At 40.7% G+C, this 22,417-nt stretch overlaps 1 protein-coding gene across 4 annotated transcripts in view; it reads left to right on the top strand.

Annotated features, from left to right (window-relative positions):
- Nucleotides 1-22,417, top strand: part of LOC146550617 (paired box protein Pax-7-like) — a 107,752-nt gene that overhangs the window by 42,943 nt on the left and 42,392 nt on the right. For all 4 annotated transcript variants that reach the window (XM_085260858.1, XM_085260857.1, XM_085260860.1 and 1 more), the window contains exons 6-7: nucleotides 5,874-6,033; nucleotides 7,032-7,231. In XM_085260858.1, coding sequence (XP_085116984.1) covers nucleotides 5,874-6,033; nucleotides 7,032-7,231 — 360 coding nt within the window. The remainder of the gene's footprint in view (nucleotides 1-5,873; nucleotides 6,034-7,031; nucleotides 7,232-22,417) is intronic.

The following is a 22,417-nucleotide window of genomic DNA, read 5'->3' as shown; positions in this document are numbered from 1 at the left end:
GGTTTGCTCACCAGCTTGCTTTGGAGTGAATCCTTAAAAAATGAGGAAACTGGACAACTAGAGTACAAAAAATAGGACGTCTTAAAAGGAATCTAAAGTAGATGAAAGATATAAGAAATGTCCATAACAGGATAAAATGACCTGACACAGGACCTGAGAGACAGTTCTGGTCCTTCAGTTGATTCATCTATTGCTCAACAAAGGTGATGGTCAAGAAGCCATTTATAAGGAAGGGAAAGTGGGAGAGAATGTTCTGGTATGCCACATTAAAGAAGAACTACTGGCTGCATTTCAATTATGAATGCAGAAAAGTACTGTCAGATTTTGACCCCGATGCAAAGTTTCTAATTGGCATGGCTGCCAAAAACAGTTCAAGCTGTGATGAACAATAAAGTTGGTCATAGAAATACTGACTTTTAATCTCATGAGAATTGTACAAACTCTGTACTTTCAAGTATGTTTGTTTTCAGTACATCACTGTACGTTTCCCATATTCTTAGCAAAATATAACAAAATGAGGTGTGAGACTTTTTCACAGTGTTTTATATATTTGTTCAGTGTGCAAGACTAACTCTCTCTAACTTCTGGAGACTCTGCCAGCTGTTCACATCTCCACTAAGGAAACTGGCTTTGGTCTCTGTTTGACAGCTTCACAGTGCCTCAGTTGTGTTTTGGAAAATATTGTAGAGTTCTAACAACAGCTGTAAGTTTTCAGCAGTAGGGTGGGTGCTGCATTCCTCTTGCATGTCTCACTCCCAGATTCTTGGCTGGAATTTGTTTTTCCCACCAGTTTAGAGTCTACCACTCATTGTAAAAATCAGAGCAGATCATGGAAGTCTTCGCTCTCAGGGGAACTTTAAGCCATAACTGCAAAGTGGCTCAATCAAGTCACAGAAAACTGAGACAATGAGAAACCAGCGTGGCATGGAAACTCCTCCATGCCTGCCACTTAGGTCATAAATGCCGACCTCAGAATTATCTGTATGCCTCGACTTGACAATGGTCATTTTACGTCCATCCTACTCACAGAATAAGTTACTGGAGTACAAATTAAAAAAAAAAAATCCAACTCAATGCCCACCTTCTAACTTGCTTTGAAGCTAACTATTTCTCATTCATGTTGACAAAATTTGTAACTTTGGATTATGGCACAGTTAAGTAGGCCTAGTTATAACTTTACACTACATTTGAATACTATTTCTGTGTCCTTAAGCTGAGGCCATGGAAGGTTTCAAAAAATATATTAATATTAAATACTGTATGGTAGAGATATAGTGATGGGAAACAGAGAACTGCAAAGACTGTAACTAAAAAATATTTGTGGTGTGTCAAATCAAATCATTGTTTCAGTACTACTTAATGTATAAACATGGAGAAACAAAAAATAAAACCAGTTATAGTCAGCTTGAATGATTGTCACTGAAATTACTGATTTTGCATGGCTGCAATTAGCAACCCATTTTATTCTAAAAACATCTATTATAGTTGGTCAGAATCATTGGAAATGAACGGGGTTGTGCCTATGGAATCCATGACACACCTACGTTTCTAGTACTGGTCCTTTTATGTGGACTTTGTAAGAAATTACACAGTGATTCCACTTCAGAATAGGACCACCCTCATTACAGACCAATCGGGTGCCTGCTTCTTTAACTCTTTTCAGTGTACAAACTACCATGTAATCAGTAGCTGGAAGACAAGTAAAGACAGACATACAGTGGGGCAAAAAAGTATTTAGTCAGCCACCGATTGTGCAAGTTCCCCCACCTAAAATGATGACAGAGGTCAGTAATTTGCACCAGAGGTACACTTCAACTGTGAGAGACAGAATGTGAAAAAAAAATCCATGAATTCACATGGTAGGATTTGTAAAGAATTTATTCGTAAATTAGGGTGGAAAATAAGTATTTGGTCACCTCAAACAAGGAAGATTTCTGGCTCTCACAGACCTGTAACGTCTTCTGTAAGAAGCTTTTCTGTCCCCCACTCGTTACCTGTATGAATGGCACCTGTTTGAACTCATCATCTGTATAAAAGACACCTGTCCACAGCCTCAAACAGTCAGACTCCAAACTCCGCCATGGCCAAGACCAAAGAGCTTTCGAAGGACACCAGGAAAAGTATTGTAGACCTGCACCAGACTGGGAAGAGTGAATCTACAATAGGCAACCAGCTTGGTGTGAAAAAATCAACTGTGGGAGCAATCATCAGAAAGTGGAAGACATACAAGACCACTGATAATCTCCCTCGATCTGGGGCTCCACGCAAGAGCTCATCCCGTGGGGTCAAAATGATCATGAGAACGGTGAGCAAAGATCCCAGAACCACACGGGGGGACCTGGTGAATGACCTGCAGAGAGCTGGGACCAAAGTAACAAAGGTCACCATCAGTAACACACTACAACGGCAGGGAATCAAATCCCGCAGTGCCAGACGTGTTCCGCTGCTGAAGCCAGTGCATGTCCAGGCCCGTCTGAAGTTTGCCAGAGAGCACATGGATGATACAGCAGAGGATTGGGAGAATGTCATGTGGTCAGATGAAACCAAAGTAGAACTTTTTGGTATAAACTCAACTCGTCGTGTTTGGAGGAAGAAGAATACTGAGTTGCATCCCAAGAACACCATACCTACTGTGAAGCATGGGGGTGGAAACATCATGCTATGGGGCTGTTTTCCTGCCAAGGGGACAGGACGACTGATCCGTGTTAAGGACAGAATGAATGGGGCCATGTATCGTGAGATTTTGAGCCAAAACCTCCTTCCATCAGTGAGAACTTTGAAGATGAAACGAGGCTGGGTCTTCCAACATGACAATGATCCAAAACACACCGCCCGGGCAACAAAGGAGTGGCTCCGTAAGAAGCATTTGAAAGTCCTGGAGTGGCCTAAGAGACACTTATTTCTTCTGCCCTCACAGCATCTTTCCCTTTCTCCACAAACTTCAAGCCAGGTATTTTGAGGTGTTGGAGGTAACTGATTGATCACACTGACAATGAACTTTAAAAATACCCCCTTATTTAGGTATCACTGGTACACCATACTGACTCGGTATAGTTTCCCTTGGGTATAATCTGTTGCATGAGATGTGATCAGAAGCATTGTCTGTTTTCAAGTGCATCAGACAGGGGGCCTTGTGTTGCTAAGACAGGCTGACACTTTCCTCTGCAGTTGCTCTGTCTCTGCATCCACAGTGTTGTTCTTTTGGATTACTGAATCTGTGGCTGTAATTAGTTCCAAATGCGAGATTTTTTTGATTTGACATCAAAATTAAAATCATTCAAAAGGATTGCTTTCTCTGCTTGAGTTAGTTATCTGTCAGATAATTTCTTCTTCCACTTGTCCACATTCTTGGAGGGAAGCATTCATCTCTTCACCAGCTGTTGAGGTCAATTCAATTTAACTATCCATCCTTCCATTTTCTTCCACTTATCTGGGGTTGGTTGAGAGGGCAATAGCCTAAGCAGAGAAGCCCAAACCTTCCTCTCCCCAGCCGCCTTCTCCTGGGAACACCAATGCATTCCAAGGCCAGCTGATAGATTTAGTCTGTCCAGCATGTCTTAGGTCTGCCCTAGGACTTCCTCTCGGGGGCACATGCACAGGAAACTGTTCCCAGAGGCATCCTCATCAGATGCCTGAACCACCTTAACTGGGTCCTTTTGATGTGGTAGAGTAGCAGCTCTACTCTGAGCCCCCCCTGGATCGCTAATCCCTTTACCCTATCGCTAAGGGAGAAGCCATCCAATCTAAGGAGGAAGCTCATTTCCCCAGCTTGTATCTGTGATCTCATTTTTTCAGTCACTCCAGAGTCTGCAGTGACGTTCTTGGTGGGTGGTTGGAGGGTACAGAGGTCAGCAAATACAGGAGTGGAACAGGGCGCCACTGTGGAGGAGTGGTCTGCCATAGCAGGAGGAAAGGAAGCCTAGGGAGTGGATTGAGTTTTGTGGAGACTTTCCTTGGATGATGGATTTTTATCTTGTTCCACAGCGATGTTGGCGCAACTGATATGAAGTTCAGTTTTTGTTTTGAATTCCAAGGATAGCTTTGGTACATTATCCTTTAGGCTCGATTCACTAGCTGGGCCCACATCCTCATTTTAGGTTTGACAGCGTTTTAGTAGGTAAAGGCGAATGCTTGGACATGAATTGAGCTGCGGTTTAGGGAAGGCTTCGAAGGGGACTGGCGACGGCTCCCAGGCCTGGCAGATTCCCATGTACTAAATAGGAGTGAAGAAGTTAAAGAATTGAGAACAAAGAGGGAGGGAGGTTGGGGAATGAACGAGAATGAACAGTTTGCAGAACTGGGGAAAACCTATATAGATTACAACCGGAAGGAACATGTTTGGAGGTGTGGTCCCGCTCCTGAAAATAAATATTTTAATTATGGTGTGGAGCCTGACTATAGAGACACTTTCTCACTGAGGAAATCTTACAAACCAGAGGGCTCTATGGCAAGTTTTAAACTTAGTGTTTCTTGTTCCAGAGTAGATTTTCCAAATTGAGTCTTATATTTAAAGATTTATTCATTGACAATGTCAACTGAGGGATGTGATACAAAAGGACCTGATAGGCAATCAACCCCACCTGCTTGGACAAAATACCCCCTCAGACCCCTGTTCAAGGCATTGGTCTGCAGGATAAAAGGGAGAGAAAAGTTAGGAATGTGGAACATGGGTTCCACACACAGAGCCTTAAATATGTCTCTAAATGTGCCAGAAATATGTATCTATAAATGTACAAACATATACATTCCACATCTATGCATCCTTGCATTAGAAAGCAATCCAAAGATATCATGTTAAAATGATGATAGGTCATATTCTGTTTCCTTTCCGTCACGTCTCTTCTACAGAGGTAGTGAGACCGTATGATCTACTTCTGCGGTTTTTGCGCAAGTACCTCAAGGCAACAACGCCTGCTGTAATAATTTAAGTCTGCTCTGCAGATATAGAAGTCCAAATCAGCTTCTCTACATAAAAGTCACATTTTCGTTTGCACTAAATGAAAAAAGAAGATTCCTGGAAAAAGTGGGCAGGTAGAAAGCTGCAAGCAATGCAAAGATTTCTGCTGTGACCCTAGAGATGTGTAGGTGTTAAATATGCCTGTGTTAAATCATGTGAGTGGTATAGTTTAATTGAAATGAAAACAAACATGCAGGACTAAATGTCAAGAAGAAACAGTGGATAATGAAAAAAAAAATTATTTACTCACAGAAACACACACTACAAACATTAATTTGCTGAAGTTTTACCTTTGAAATGATGGCATGTCCCAATATATTAATGCTTAGAGTAAGTTATATGTCCTGAATCATTTCAGATATTCGGGACAATGAAATATAGGCTTTTGAATGTGGATCTTGCCCTCTGTGTGAAATTTCACAAAAGGACTATCTGTATGTACTTTGTGGTGAGAAAAGGTAAAATTCTCTTTCAGCGGAGAATCTGTGAGACCTAGAGCATGGCATCAGAATAGAATCAATGTAAATGTGCAAATTCTTGCTGATTTTAAATTCAGCTATTCAGCTGACTCAAGAGTTGGGAGTTCGCCTTGTAATCGGAAGGTTGTCGGTTCGAGCCCCGGCTTGGACAGTCTCGATCGTTGTGTCCTTGGGCAAGACACTTGACCCGTTGCCTACTGGTGGTAGTCAGAGGGCCCGGTGGCGCCAGTGTCCGGCAGCCTCACCTCTGTCAGTGCGCCCCAGGGTGGCTGTGTTTACAATGTAGCTTGCCATCACCAGTGTGTGAATGGGTGTGTGACTGGATGTGTAAAGCGCTTTGGGGTCCTTAGGGACTAGTAAAGCGCTATACAAATACAGGCCATTTATCATTTTTGGTGTTTTCCTTCCAGCTTATTTATATATATTTCTCTTTCAAGGTGTGGTTTAGCAATCGAAGGGCCAGGTGGCGAAAACAAGCAGGAGCCAATCAACTTGCAGCATTCAATCACCTTCTGCCAGGTGGATTTCCTCCTGCAGGGATGCCAACACTTCCTACATATCAGCTGCCAGAATCCAACTACCCGACCAACACTCAAGGTAGAACAGATAATCCTTTCACTGACAGATTACAAATGTGACCTATAGGTTTTCCTAAGGAGTTCGTGGATACTATGCTATTTTGGCCATGTTCTTACCAACAAATAATGATTCATGATAGGCACTTTTACACCTATATTGCTGGGTCTTTTTCTTGTGTGTGTGTGTGTTTTTTGACTGGATGCATGGAACAATTTAATGATCAATTTAAGTTTTTCTCTGGAAGAGGTCCTGATATGCCAATAATGTCTTATCTCTAGCAGAAGAAACTGCAGTGTTGTCCTCTATCTAGTACATTAAAGCATATTGCCTCAGAATAAAAGTATTGTTTCAATTATAAGATTATTAGGTGGTTTCACAGAATAAAAAACTGATTGCAGAGAGTATGCATTCCCAATTAATGTTAGCGTGTCATCAAAGCACTCACAGAATTAGTACTGTATTGAAAAGCATTAAGAAACTGTATTGTCTACCAACGTCAATGCATATTTTGCAGTTTTAACAAAACAAAATCTCCATGCCAGGTTGTTCCTTTGCCCGTCCTCTGCCACTGCTCCAAGGTTTATGAATTTTGTTTTGGTAGATTTTGGAAAAAGCTGAAAAATTCCCAGACAGAGAGAGAGGTGTGATACAACCTGCTGTTGGAAATATTTGTAATTGTAACTATCAAAATGTCAGTCAGGTTTAACCCAGTTTTCCCTGTTGTGTTTAGTTGTAAAGACATCCTAAAGTAGATACAGAAGCCTCCAATTAAGCCTATTTGGTATCACATCCACACTATGCAGGTCTCTGTTCAACATACTGTGGGGCATCATGGTGGTGTACTTAAGTTGTCAAACTTGCGTTGTTTATATGTTGGTGTTAAATATATATATATATGTTCGGGAATGTGTTTTTTCTCATCTGGTATACAAACTGGTAGAACAGGTAGCCTAGCCTAGCTAGTGTCTTATTTACATAAAGGAAGGAACCAATGTGTGAAGTGTTTTACTTTTCAGATGGTGGGGCTACTGTTCACCGTCCCCAACCCTTACCTCCTTCCACCATGCACCAGAGTGGTTTATCAAGTCCTGACGGCAGCACTGCCTATGGTCTGGCAACCAACCGGCACAGCTTCTCCAGCTACACTGATACCTTCATGAACTCTAGTACTCCTAGTAACCATGTCAACCCTGTCAGCAATGGGCTATCTCCACAGGCAAGTCCTGCTTTATGCACGAGGATAAGCATTTACTCAGTCATGAATAAAAATATATAACATGAAAGGACTCTATTCAGTGTATATAATTTATTCTATTCATATTCATTTGAAAATGCAAGAAAAGAAGGGGATAAGTAGTTGTTAATTCAATATAAATAGGAAATAAAAAAACAAGCCATAGACCAAAATGGATTTTGACATTTAATGCCTTTGATACTTTTAACCAGGAAATTAAAGTCTTTGTCTATCTTTTACTTGATCAACTTGGAGCAGTGATACTTCATACAGCACTGTCATGATTATGAGCTGGAAATAATGCATGTGGGTTTTCACCAACAGTGTTTTAGTCACAGTAGTCTTTTTGTGTTATATATTTTTACAAGACATTCAAGTATATTGTTGCTATGGCTAGAGTAAGTTAGGCAGCTTCCCGCAACATGACCATAGGTAAATATTAATTTCCATTGTGGAAAATAAACATTTTAATTATGGTGTGGAGCCTGATTGTAGTGACACTACAAACCAGATGGCTCTATGGTAAGTTTTAAGCTTAGCATTTCTTGTCATGATCCACAGTACAACAAGTTAGTGTAGATGTTCCAAATAAAATCTTATTTTTAAATATTTCTCATTGACAAAGTCAACTGAGTGATGTGATACAAAAGGACCTGATATGCAGGCAGGCAATCAACCCCAACTGCTTGGACAAAATACACCCCAGACCCCTGTTCAAGGCATCGGTCTGCAGGATTAAAGTGAGAGAAAAGTCAGGAATGTGGAATATGGGTTTCAAAAATAGACCCCTACTTACCTGCACGAACACTGGATCTGGGGCACCCTTTCAGGTGAGGTCTGTCATGGGGCTGGTCATCCCTGCCGAGTTCTACATGAACTGACGGTAATACCAGCCAGTCCCAAGAAACTAGTCACCTTTTTTTTGTTCTTGGGGTCTGAGCAGGATGTGATCCCTGCTGCTTTGTCTGTTCTGGGGTGCACCTGCCCTCCTCCCAAAATGGTACCACAGATACTGTACCACCTTCCATCCAACTGCACACTTCTTGAGGCTGGCCGCGAGCTCCGTCTGCCTCAGAGAGTTCAGGACTACGGCCAAACAAATGATACATCGATTAAACTTGTCACTGTTGGACTGAAATGCATTAATGCACTTGGGACACCAGTCAATTACATTGAGACCAAAATGACTCTAAGACTACAATAGTGGCTGTGTCCCAATCCAGCGACCGTATGCTTCGGAGTACGCGCAGTTTGTGTACTAGGTACGGCGCGTACTAGGAAGTACGAGAAGTGCGGAAGTGAGAGGCTTGTGAAATGGGACGGTCTAGCCTGCTCAGGTTCCCTAGCAACCATGATACTAACCGCGAGAAACGTTTCATACAGCATTGTTTGACAGAAATGAAGGAGAAAAAATGTTTTGTTGTTCATTCATTTTTATGACATCACTTTGATTAGTTGCGTATCTGAGGCTGAGACCACGGGACTGTAAAAACATAATTGTTGGGCTTCATTTCTGTACTGAACAGTCATTTCAAGATTAGCTAGTAAATAACAATTAGCTAATGTTGTTCATGAGACTAAAATCATCTCACTTTAATGTAAATATAATATGGACAATATTATATTCATTCTCAGATTATTATGATATATTAGAGCAGTGAGCATGAACTCTGTGTCAAATACTGAGCTTCAGTAAAGATTCAAGTTGCATTTATTTAAATTTCCAATCACCTTGAATCTTCACTCAAAAACAAGTATCTTTGACAGTGTATATATAGATGTAATATATATAAGAGACAAATATTGTTCTTTTAATATGTTGGCATTACTAAATTTGGCTCAATGCTTACATATATGCGTAAAAAGAAAATGTACGAGCTGTGATAACTGTTGCTGATAGAATGAAGAGTAGACTCATATATTAAATATTCCTTTATTGGGTGAGAAAATCATACCATGTCATAACTGCTTTAGTTCATACAGAATAGATATCAGAGCCTTAAACAGTCTGACTTCTGCTAAATGGGTCAAACTGGGCAGAAAGTATACAAACACATAACATCCCTATAGAATATGATGTAACACTATAGATCAACTTACCTCAGAATATATGAAGCATCTATATATAAAGCAAAATTACAGCAATATGATACAACAAACACAGCAGTACTACTAATCCAAAATACTCAAAGCTTCATAGAACTGAAACAAACATTTATTTTTAGGTCCATTCTGCTGCTGATACATACTTTAGGTTTCTGAATATTAAACTTGTTTCTGCCTTTCATAGTGTTTAACTTGAAGGCCCTGAGTACTTTCTCCCACACTGAAAACACTGGAATGATAAAATTATTTGAACATTACCTAATAAGACTGATTCAGGACAGACAATTAGTTATTTTAAACTTTTCTAGCAGTCCTACACAAACAGGGAACAGTCTGTCTATTCTCTCCATCTGTCAGCTCCTGCTGGCTCTTCCTCCTGCTCTTCCTCATACACTGCTGAGTTTGTCCTGCTGGATCATCAGGGCACAGCACAAGAGAAGGAGTATTTAGTGTTTGTGTTATTACGAGTGCTAAACAAGAAGAGTTCCCAGATGGTACAGTGGACACATGTGTGACTCCTGTGATTAAAGCATCTTTCTTTCAGCTTAACGAGTGAACCGTCAGCTCGTTCAAACACACAGTCCGTTTGGCTTGACACCACCAAACAGAGGCAGCAATATAACATAGCTAACATTAACAGTGCAGTGAATCCTGCTTGTGCCGTGATATTCAGGACTGCAAACCGAGCAGCATCACTGACTTTCAGCTTGTTGTGTTTGTGGATATATGACTGACTTTAATTATGTATAAAAACATCACATCTCTGTAAGATTATGGTCAACTATTGAATGGCGTATATTTTTATACCCACCGCCGCGCTATGAATTGTGGAACATATGGGACCACGAAGTGTACACCGGACCACACTTCAAATTTGGGGAAATCGATGGCGCATTGGAGTACACATTTGGAGTACACATCGGGTTGGGACAGCTGTCGTCATGTCACTGTGACGTAATAGGTCTCAAAATGCGTACTCCAACACAGCCAAAGACTCTTTTAGGAGGTCACAAAAGAACACTTAACAACATATAAAGAACTGCAGGCCTTATTTTGTCTCAGTTAAGATCACTGTTTGTGATTCAACAATAAGAAAGATACTGGGCAAAAATGATATCTATAGTATCCATGGGAGAATGGGCAAAAAAACCACACCGTTGACCAAAAAAGATACCAAAAAGAATACAAGAACTCATCTCACATGACAAAAGCAAAACAAACAAACAAAGAAAAACCCCCATCTTAATGAATCTATGGACTAACAAGACAAAGACTTTTAGAAGGCTTGAGACCAGCTATATCTGGCATAAAACTAATACAGGATTTCATAAAAAGAACATCATACCAACAGGTCATATAGGCACCCACTCACTCACTGAACCAAAACAAAAGCAAGATTTAATTTTAAGACAATAATCTGATGCAAAACATAATATGTATAGTATTTTGAATATTTCCGAATGGTAGCCCATCCATATCCCGATGCAAATTCTAGACTACATGTGCTAACACATACCTTAAATTACGTTTTTTTTTCTTGTTCTTAATAACCAACTTCAGTCTTTCACAATATATGACTATATTGAAAAAAAAGTTTATTAAAGAAAACATTGTTATAGATGGAATCCAAAATTAATCAGTTAATTAACAGTTTTACAGCGCAGTGGTGTGGTTAGCATTGTCACCTCAATGGCTGGTGTACTGTATAGGGTGTACTCTGCCTCCTGCCGGACAGCTGGGATTGGTTCTAGCCCACCTAGGATGGCTTTACGAAAACCGTTTAATATTGCTGTTCATATGGAGTGGCAGGTTTGTTTATTTATTTAAGATTTTTTTCTGATCTAAATGGTCTAAATGGCTTGCAGAGTAGCACTGTGTGAGCCTGGGCTCACAAGTCCATATGATGATCTGTACAGTACACATCATAAGTAATTTTTATCCTCAGCATCCTGAGTCCCTTGAAGGTAGGAAGTCATTTTTTGCCATTTTTTATGAAACTTCTCTCCCCTTAATCTGAGCTGAAAAGTCATCTTTTCCAAAATATAAATACCATTTGATATCCCTGTTGAAGTGATCTAAATTTGGTGATTCAGCTTTGTAGCATCTTCTGCTTATTGACTTTTTACAAGCAATTAACAAAAGCCTTGCTAAAATGACAAAAAAGAAAGATCTTCGCACTTAGGTATTTTATATCTAAGTAATTTATACAGTTAAATTTGAATTTTATCCAAAATGGCCTTTTTTTTGTTGTTCAAAAGATATGGGTGTGATTGGCACACAGGTCCCCACACTGCCTCTACCACGGCTCCAATGATTCTGAGAATCTGCTCCTAATTTTAACGTGGATCTTTTTTTTTTTCCATGCCTCCCTCAAAATTCTCTCTTTAGTGATGAATTAAAGGAAATTCACAATGATGGGTCTTGGTGGGGCTTTATCCACAGATGTCCCAGTTAATGAGTTGTGCGGTTCAGCTCATCCAAAAGATCCACCTCACGCCTGAGTAATTCATGCACAAACTTGATAGCTGAGTCGCCTTCTTTTCCTCTGAACACTGAATATACAAATATTATTCATCCTCAATCTTGACTCTAGTTCTGGTAATTTTTCCTGCAGGCTTTCTTGTCCTTCCAAACTTTTAATGAGAGCTGTGTCGGCCTCTATTCCCCACTCCTCCCATTTCTCCAGTCGCATGTTTGGATTTCATTTTTGAAATGATCCAGGTCTTTCCTCATGTCATTTCTCAGGTTCTCACCAAAAGACTGGAGGGTTTCTTGATGTCTTTTTTAAAGCTCTTTTACTTCCTTACTTATATTTTCAATCGAGTGAGTCTCTAGCAGACTGCGGAGGTTCACTGACGACATCTTTTCCAGCCTCATGTCTTCACATGTCATGCATGTCCTCTTGTTCGTCTTGCATCTCACTCTTGGAATAACCTCTTTTGTTCATCCCATATCAATCACCCTAAAGTTATATACCACTGGAACAATTTCTAGCACTATTCTTGTTAGATTTCAGGGGATTTTATTGCAGACTATCGAGAGCTGAGAAGTTTGGCTATCTATCCATCCATGACATCATCAGAAGTCCACTTCTCCTATTTTTATTGACAGGAGAAGGAACATTATGATTTGGTGACCAAAGGTTGTTGTGGAGAGATAGGGATAAGAAAGGAGACTAAAGGAAGTTTGTGGAGAGTGTGTACAGTGGTTCCTCACTATAACGCTTCACCTCGCTGTTTCGTGTTTTGTGTGCAATTTTCCATGTTTTTTTTTTTAATACAGCGCATTGTGTTCTGTGTTCTGATTGGCTGTCAATCATCTCTTGCCGTGTCTCCTGTACAGTACAGAATGCGTTCAGCTTGTCAAATTTACATAAATCTTTGATCGCTAGCAGTGTGACTCTGAAGTGCTGTACTGTATGTTTGTAAGTTCAACAAACACAACAAAGTTGACGAAACGTCAAAGGCTCCTGCGGTAGAACCCAAAAGGCAGAGTAAGATGCTAACCATCACACAAAAAGTTGGACTTCTGGACATGCTAAAGGAAGGTGGAAGTTACCATATTTTTCAGATTATAAGGCGCATTAAGCAAAACAAAACAATTAGATAAGTCAAACTTTATTCGACTCATTCTTCTTGCTTCCTCTACTTCCGTACCATTGATACATTAATGTTGAATTCTCTGGCAGCTGCTCTATTCCCATTTTCTGGACCTGAAAACAGGATTTGATCTTTGATTTCTATAATACTGGACTTATTTTTCTACGAAGGTTTAAACTTTGAGATTGTTTGAACAAGAGAGAAACGTGTGAAAATGATCATGCCTGTCTGAGGAAAGTGTATAAAGTGTGTAGTGAGAGGTTTTACAGCCATAAAACATCTATAATAATTGTAAAAAATAAAGTCGGCTACTTCATGGATTTCACCTATCCCGGGTTATTTTTTGAACATAACTCCCGCGATAAACGAGGGACTACTGTACATAGATAAAAATCGGTATAAATACTGATGAGAAGTTGGCTACTGGAACAAAACCACAGACTTAACATTTTGAAACAGCTGTGTTTTTGGCATATTGTTCCTTTTTAGCCAGAAGTTAGATTAAATGGACAAGCAGGTAGAGTTATAAGTTATCAGGTTACTACTTTGCTTGATTAGTAAGCTACATTGATAAACTGTATAGGATACAATACACAGACACACATATCAACTGATTAATGCACTAATAAAACAATAAATATGGTAAAATGGTAAATGGCCTGTATTTGTATAGCGCTTTTCTAGTCCCTAAGGACCCCAAAGCGCTTTACACAACCAGTCATCCACCCATTCACACACACATTCACACACTGGTGATGGCAAGCTACATAAATATAAATATAATAAAGTAATGAACTAATAAAACAATATAATTTTAGTCATCAAAACTGACGCCCAAAACTTCTTGTATGGTCTGTAACAAAGAGCAAGCAACAGTATTAGTAAGATAATTCCACCTGGGGATAGCCCATTCCTCTTCCAATATTTTTGAGCACCAGTGCACAAAGCAATGTCTGTAAAGACATGGTTGAGTGAGTTTGATGTCCAATAACTTGACTGGCCTACACAGACTCCTGACATCAACCTGACAGAAAAGCAATCCAGGCCTTCAGTGTCTGACCACACAAATGCACTTCTCAAAGAATGGTCAAAAATTCCCATGAACACACTTCTAAACCTTGTGCAAAGCCTTCTCAGAAGAGTTGAAGCTGATAGGCTGACATCATACTAAACCCTATGGATTAAGAATGGGATATCACTGAAGTTTAAATGTGTTTGAAGGCAGACAAGTGAATACTTTTGGCAATATAGTGAATTTGAGCAGCAGTGTTTTGAGAGGAAAATGTGGAACTGCCCTGTTAAAGTAGAGAGTGACAATGATGAGAGTCCCCTTTCTCCTTATGGTAGAACCTTAGAAAGGATAAAAAGCATGCTCCTCCCTGTTTAACCAAAACCTGGCCAACAGTGAGGCAAGTCCAGGTGGGGGGAAAAGCATTGATACTTTGACTATTTGTCTGGATGGGGTGGGCTCACAGTACTAATGGTTTGTAACTGACTGTTGAGATGAGCAATATGTAGTGTCACCGAGGTGAAAATAAGTTCTAGAGAGATTCTTTAATAACAAAGACTGATTAGCAGGTATGCCCCCATTGCTGTTTGCAGTTTAAGAAATTGTCACGGTATGGCATGGCACACCGTGGAAGGAGTGGGGAAGGAGGACCCAGGCGCGGTGCTCTATGTATAGGCAGTGTTTATTTACAAGGTGAAAAACAACGTAACAATAACTCCCCGTATTTTCCCAGACTCCCGTGTCGTGTCTCCGCAGCTGGCAGTGAAAAAGAAATCAGGATGGTGGCTGCAGGCAGACGAAACGGTGGCGGAGGTACAGCTGCAGATGGTGAAGCAGCGGGTGGTGTAGCGACCTCAGACCAAGGTGACGTTACCTGCGTCGTTAGCTCGTCCACTGCAGACACAAACACAGATGGTGAGGGAAATGGAAAATTGTCCGTACTACTCACCACAGCCGGCTCTTGAGATGTCCGTGGATGTGGCTGCGGTGAGGAACGCTGGCGGCGCGAACGTCGTTTCCGTGTCGGCGTCGGGGCCGCCGTCTCAGGCAGTGAATCCACCAGCTGTCCGGGCCGGTGAGCAGCCTGAGGAGGAGAGTGGAGGTGGAGGGTGGAAAGTAAGAAGTCCAAGACGACAGGATTAAGGTCGTCAACCAGCCAGGGAAATTTAAAAAGCGTCTCCTGCAGCCGCCTCTCCACGGCGCGACGCAAACCTTCCACGGGCTTCTCCCACCATAACTCACAGAGTCTGTAAACCCTGTCCATAACCTCCCTCCTGAGCCTCTCCTCAGAGACCGCTGGGTCCATACGTGGCGGGATCATTCTGTCACGGTATGGCATGGCACACCGTGGAAGGAGTGGGGAAGGAGGACCCAGGCGCGGTGCTCTATGTATATGCAGTGTTTATTTACAAGGTGAAAAACAACGTAACAATAACTCCCCGTATTTTCCCAGACTCCCGTGTCGTGTCTCCCGTGAATAGTCCGTGTGCTCTCTGCTCCCGTGTCAGCACCCCCCGGTGCTCGCTGCTCTTCGTGCCCTCCACGCTCTTCCTGCGGGAAACAATAACGGCAGCTGTCAGGACACTCAGATCGGCAGGCATACACTTTCAGACTTAGCTTAGACAGGGTGACTAACGTGGAGTCTCATGCAATGATCCCGCGTCGGTGGGAGCTCCAAGACTCTCCTAAGTAGCTCCCCCGACGAGCCCTGATCAGCGGCAGGTGTGTGGCTTTGGGTGTGGCCAGTCCTTCCGCAGGGCCACACCCCTCAGGCCTGCAGGTGGCTGAGCTCCATCCTCCAAGCATCCCCGCAGACATAAACACACACACTCACATCTACAATCATGGAGGAGAGCAGCAGCCATACCAAAATACATATAATAATAATAATAATAATAATAATAATAATAATAATATAATACATAACTGCTCAGGGATCCTGGGTCGCCCAGTCCCAGGACCCTGACAGAAATACTGGATAATCTTAAGCAGCCTGAAGATTTCATTAACAAAATTAAATCTTTCGTTTAAAATAAGTTTAAAACAAGTGTATCATCCTTTCAAGTATATTTATACTATTGCCTGTTTTATGGTAAAACAAAGCCATGACATATCAGTCCACTGTGGAGTACATCTTATCAAATTTTAAATTCAAATCCATTCTAGTAAATTCATTTGACTGAAACAGTATTCATTCCTGACATGAAATTTGCCTGCAGTAAAGGCTGCTGGATTCTGTTTATTGTCCTCTTGGTCTATTCTGAGTCCCGGCTGAAGGGTTTCCATTATGGCTTTACTGGCATTGACCCTTTCATCATGTTCCCAAGCATTTACATGAGATAACAATGCAGGGAGAATTTCTTAAGATCTCACTTCAAAATGGCAGGAAGACGATATGCTGTATGTCTGACAGCCAGTAATTCAATTTGAAACAGCTATATTGCATTTGCAATGTAATTCACACAAGCCATTTCTGCACCACCTCCTCTTAAATTGAATGGGAAAGAATTAGAGGTGGACTTTCATGTTGAGACTGAGTACATCCCAGTTCCAACAGTTACTGACAGACAGACAAAATGACAGTGTGAAATACTATCCCTGTGATGGCACTGCATGTAAATAGGGACAATTTCACAGCTTTACAAACAGAGCTGTTTCAAACCTCTCTGAAAAAGAAACCTTTTTTAAGCAGCACTCTATTTTTTGGACAAATTAAATTTTGTTTTACAGCATTCTAAATGGTGAGGATTTTTTCTTCTTCTTTTCAGTCAGGCAGCCAGAAATGCTTCACGAATACCTTTTTATCAGGTCAGAAAATTCAGTGACATGGCTTGAAAGATGAAATGATTATTTTCCTATAGTGACCCCAACACCTCAGCACACCATGACAACACATTTCTCCTCTCACATTTTCTCTCCAATTTGTTGTGAGAGGAAGATTTAGCCTGCTTTGGAATGGTGAAGCTCTCTGGCTTGCCATTTGATGTCAGGGTGAAAGATAGAGAGAGAGAGAGAGAGAGAGAGAGAGAGAGATGGAGAGAGAGGGAGAGTGGGTGAGTAAGGATAGAATAGAGTGCGTTTCAGTGTTGGGGGATCAGAGCTTCTTTGGTTCTCCAGCTCTGTCTCTTTGATCCATATCCCCAGGCCTGCCTGCCGCACTAACTCAGGCCTCTGCTCGTGATTCCCGACAACTGTCGGCCTGAGATAAGGAGGTGGGATGGAGGGTGTGTGTGTGTGTGGGGGGGGGGGGGCTTGCCTGCACACCATCCACCCCCAGCAATACTGTAATATATGCTTCTGCTTCCTCAATGAGGAAATGTGTTGAGTTTTATTCAAGAAATGGGAGCATTTGTAGCCCCCCCGCACACACACACACACACACACACACACACACACACACACACACACACACACACACCAACCACCTCCATCCTCAATTAAATATTACTTACAAAAAAGCGCCCCAGTTTACAGTGTGTAGACATGGAGACATAGTTCTATGCACCTGAATATCAATGACAGTTGTACCTAATACTAGGCTCAGCTGCTATTAAAATTTGCAGTACTAAGCCCTTTGACTGGGCATGCTGTCAACTGGCATGCTACCATGTCAACAAATCAAAAAGGATGAGCACATATATTTACATCATTCCCGTAATGAGAAATGGATACGAGATGGGGGTGTGGGGTGTTAATTGGAAATCCCCTGAAACACAGACGCTGCTTTAGTTTGGCAAGACGCAAACCAAGCAGCTTTATCAAGAAAATATATAAATAAAATGCAAGACCTACTCAAGAAAGCTGCCAGAAAAGCTGAGGAATTTAAATCATACCCACTGATGTTTGTAGGATATATTTTTCTTTATTTGTCACTTAGAGTGTTACCCTCTCCTTCTCCCTCAGTAAAAACTAAACATATCCACTGAGTTCTGTCTGACTGACTGAGTGGGTAGAGAAGTGTTAAGCCTCTCTGGTTCTTGTGGTTTGGATAAAATGTGGGTGTTGATTGGCTACAGATAATATTAACTATAACCTGGAAATAACATCTGCTTTTCTGTTTAAATGCTTGTGTTTTTACAAGTTCTTGTATCATGACCAAAGAGTGCACTTGTCTCCAATGAGTCAGGGTAGTTGCAGTATTTTTCACAGCGGTTATTTGATATTGTGACTTACTCAAGGAGATTTACTGCTGAGTGTGTCTTTATTGTTGACATAATGGTAACAGAATTGTGGCACTTATCTGTCCCAAAATAAGATATTTCTTCCTGCACTGTTAGACTTTTCATCGCCACTTTACAGTAACATACTGGCGTCACTGTTGCCAGCGTCATACTGTGACGCCGTGTTACGGTAGCTTACCGTTCTGCAGGATGATACCGTTTTTTGCTGGTGTGGTATAATACTCTTGGACAAATTATGGTAACGCACCGTAGCCTTTTTTACGGTATCTTACTGGCGACAGTGACGCCAGTGAGATCCCGTTATGTCGTTATGTCGTAAATTACGTCAACAAAGTAACATCATACTGTGATTAAGAAATTGGTATACTACCGTTTATTCACGGTATGTCACTGTAAGCCCGCTGCAAGGTAATAAACTGCAATATATTAACCAGTAACTTACCGTTATCACACATCATCAGTATCAAAAATATTCATCTCTGCTAGAGGATACCGTGTCCCAACAGGCGGTCATTTACTGTTTAACAGGTCGTAATTTACCGTAATTTCAGTTAACAGTAACATACTGTAAGAGACTGGAGGGTTCCAAAAAAATTGGATGGATGGATGGATGGATGGATGGATGGATGGATTGATTGATTGATAGATAGACACGCACACACAAAATATAATTCATGTGCTTTACACCACTTTATTTCAATTCTGATTCTTCCCTGCTGAAATACACATTTCCAAAATCAAAAACTGAAAAGAACTGAAAACATATTTTCATTGAGGAAGCACTTGTTTTTACTAAACCATGTAATCCATTATTTTCTCAGATGGTTGTACAAACAATAATGATATTATGTCATATCCATATCATGGCAGACAACATATGCTCAAGTGTTGGGATTTCTTAGTTATATTTTGTAGGGTCTTAAACCTACAATGTGAAGTGGCTTGGCATTCATTTTGTTGGCACCATACAAATAAACTGAATTGTAATGAATATAATATCAAGCCCCACACTTCTGCCTTTATATACACTTTGTCCAAAATACTGGCTCACACCACCAAATCAATGCACAAAACAGGGTCCACAATGACATGGATGAGCATGTGTGGTGTGAAGGAACTTGACTGACCTGCACTGAACCCTGATCTTGCTTTGTGGACTGAGTTCATTGATTTGTAGGGTGAGACAATACATGTGACAATTAAAGTGTAAGTAGCTGAAATAATTTTTAACAAACGGGTAAAAGAAGGAAAAAAAAATCAAAACTGTTGCACTCAAAAAACCTATTGGACAGAGACAGCGTCTTGCAAGATGGCAAGAGAGCTTGTCTTCATTGTTGCTCGTCTTGTGTAAATGTCCAGAAAGCATGGGCCATGGATCATCTTTGGAGACATGGGTAACAACACATTGGTCATTTAAATTATACAAGAAATGCACTAAAAATGGCAAAAACAGTTACCTAATTTGAAGTTCTCCACTCAAATTCAGTAAGCCGCTGGAGGAAAGTTGTGACTGATGTGACATGCTTCACAGTGGTCCCAGTCCTTCTGCTTGTCCCAACCTTGGAGGTACATTTTGTTCCCTCTTCAGGGTTTATCCTTACAAAAAACCTTGCACACGCTGACTCCTGGTATTCCAGGTTCAATACCAAAGAAGACTGACATTGCATCAGCAAAGATGTTCTCTTTGTCCAGCTCAACAATTACACGCCCCTCTGCACTCACCATCCAGCAGGTGGCGGTCATTGAACTTTGTCCTTAAATATATAGGGGCAACATGTTGTCATTATGCAACATAAAATAATTTCAATACTTCACTTCTTCACACTGTCTAGATAGTCATAAAGCAAATAGCTATGTACAGTTATTTATTAATGGCCTTATGTACATAAGTCCATTTTAACATATTGTAATTGGACATAATTGGGAATTATTCTGCACATTAAACACACCTAACAAACAGTCAGCCCAATTAAATTACTGGAGATGAATCAACTGTATGGTTATTTTGGAGTTTATAGTTTGTGCTGCTGTTAAACTTTACAGTATTGACTTCAGTATTTCTGCTGTTGCTGTAGCTAGACTACTATGTTGATCAGTAATATGTAATGTGAAATTTGATATTGTTACTTTGCTGGATTCACTGAGACACATGTCCAACAACCTTGGTTTATAAAAGAAATTACAGAAATTTGAGCTAACAAAACAGAGACTGGATACCTGCGTCCACGAAAAGCTCCTGTGCCAAACAGAAATTTTAATATGGTCTAATCAACTCTATTTCATAAATGACTTCTTACCAAGCATAATCAGCCTTGGGGTGCTTGGTAGGCTTTTAACATGCAAACTGAACAATATAAATTTGCGTGCACTGAAGCCACAAAATTTAGAAATACACATAGTTGCAAAAAGTTCCTAAATGACATATACAATGCAAAAAATAAGAGTATTGTCAATAGGGACCAATTCCCAGTTTTTACATGATCAAAATTATTCACAAAAGGCTTCAATAAACAGAAAATGTGTGCCGACAAGAGAACAGTGCACAAAAATGAAAAGATATTTGAGCTCGACACTTTAATGGGTTTAAGCCATGTTTCCGAAGTAAGAGCCGACGGATGGTCTGGATATACCAAATATAACGTCTCAGAACACTCCAGCTCACATGTTAGTCTGCTCCAACCATTCCCACAAAGGTCAGAGTTTTGTAGTAGTTAATACATCATTTTTCTTAACATAATTGGTGATATAGGTTACAAGCAAGTCTGGCGCTGAACAGAAATTGTCGCGCTATGCTCCTTTATTTATTGTGCATAAATAGTGAATTGTCCTGACACAATATTGCATTTCGCTTCTGTTATTACCATGGTACATTGACAAAAACATATACTTTTATTCACAGGATAAAACAGTTGTTTTGTATCACTAATTGTCCAGTACGATTACAGCATACAATATTATTGTCACTGCTACATTTCTGTAATGCTACCAGAAATTATTTCCACTACTAATTAATTACCGTTGAGCTCAAAGGTTATATTAATAAATGGTTAATGAATGTGTATTTATGAAGAAGATTTGTGAGACTGGTAAACTTACCTTTGTTCGTACGATGGTCTTTCGTTCTACACAGTGCATTTCAAGGTCCTGTACCCATCTGTAGCTAAACTATTCCTGGGCTTGTTGCAGTGACCTGAAGTTAGTAAAAACTTCATGAGTGTATGCACTCACTCCAAGAACCGTATAATTATAAATCTGAGCATGGTGAAAGTTGGGCAGCACGCTAACGTCTTTTGTCCACTCTGTGTGCTCGTAACGGTCTGACCCTTTCACTCCTTTGATTTTTTCCTCGTATCTTTTCTTTGTCTTTTCGTCAAGTCTGTACGGACCGGCATTGTTCTACTTTTGTTTTGTACATTCCTTTTTTGTGCGGCAAAGAAAAAACAAGAAGGTATTGGAACCGAGGAAAGAACGTTTTGCGGTGCTGCAAATGCTTGCATTTGATGCGGTACTTGGATTGTTTTGCCACGAGTTCCTGGCATGCAATGCACGAAAATCACGTGATTGATAAACAAGGGGGAGGGTGCATCCGGCCTCTTCGGCTGTAATTGGTCCAGCCCAGAGTCGATCATGACCAATTGGCCAATCCGACACCTTTCATTATATATACCCTTCCTAAAAAAAAAGAAAATCCATCGGCCCATAAAAACAAAAAATCGCCAGTGGCCCACCGGGCAGATGCCCGGTATGCCCGATGGCCAGTCCAGCTATGCCTCTGACTACTTCTAAGTTGCACATGTTAACGGTCTCATCATCACTCTGTGCTGCAGCGAACTGGATCTGTGGCACAGAATAGTTGATGGTCATGTTGTTCTCCTGCCTTGCAGCTTTGTTTGAGTCTGAATTGCGGCTTAAACGTGCAAAACTAAGAAAAGCAGATCAATATTTTCTTCTTGTTGTTATTTAATGGTGGTTGGCAACCAGCGAAAGGCGCATTAACCACCTCGAGCAATATTTTCTATCCCCATTGTTGTTTAGAAAGTGAATACCTGACGTGTGCGTCATACGTCACGTTGTACGTCAGGTGAAGGTGTGGTGTCGGCTATCGCACCTGTCGCATTAAAAAGCTTTAAAAACGTAACAATAAACATAACAATCGCTTTAAAAACCCAACCCAACGCGCTAAACTGTGATAATGTGTTACATTATCACGTATATCCAGGACATCTCTTCTGAACCAAGACGAAGTGGTGCTACAAAGGAATTATTTCTTTAG

The sequence above is a fragment of the Mchenga conophoros genome, linkage group LG20, assembly GCF_057382185.1.
Source record: "Mchenga conophoros isolate Kocher_MC1m ecotype Shallow Benthic linkage group LG20, M_conophoros_male_GT1.1, whole genome shotgun sequence".
NCBI lineage: Eukaryota > Metazoa > Chordata > Actinopteri > Cichliformes > Cichlidae > Mchenga > Mchenga conophoros.
The sequence above is the reverse complement of the archived record's forward strand: the minus strand, read 5'-3'. Positions and strand labels throughout refer to the sequence as shown.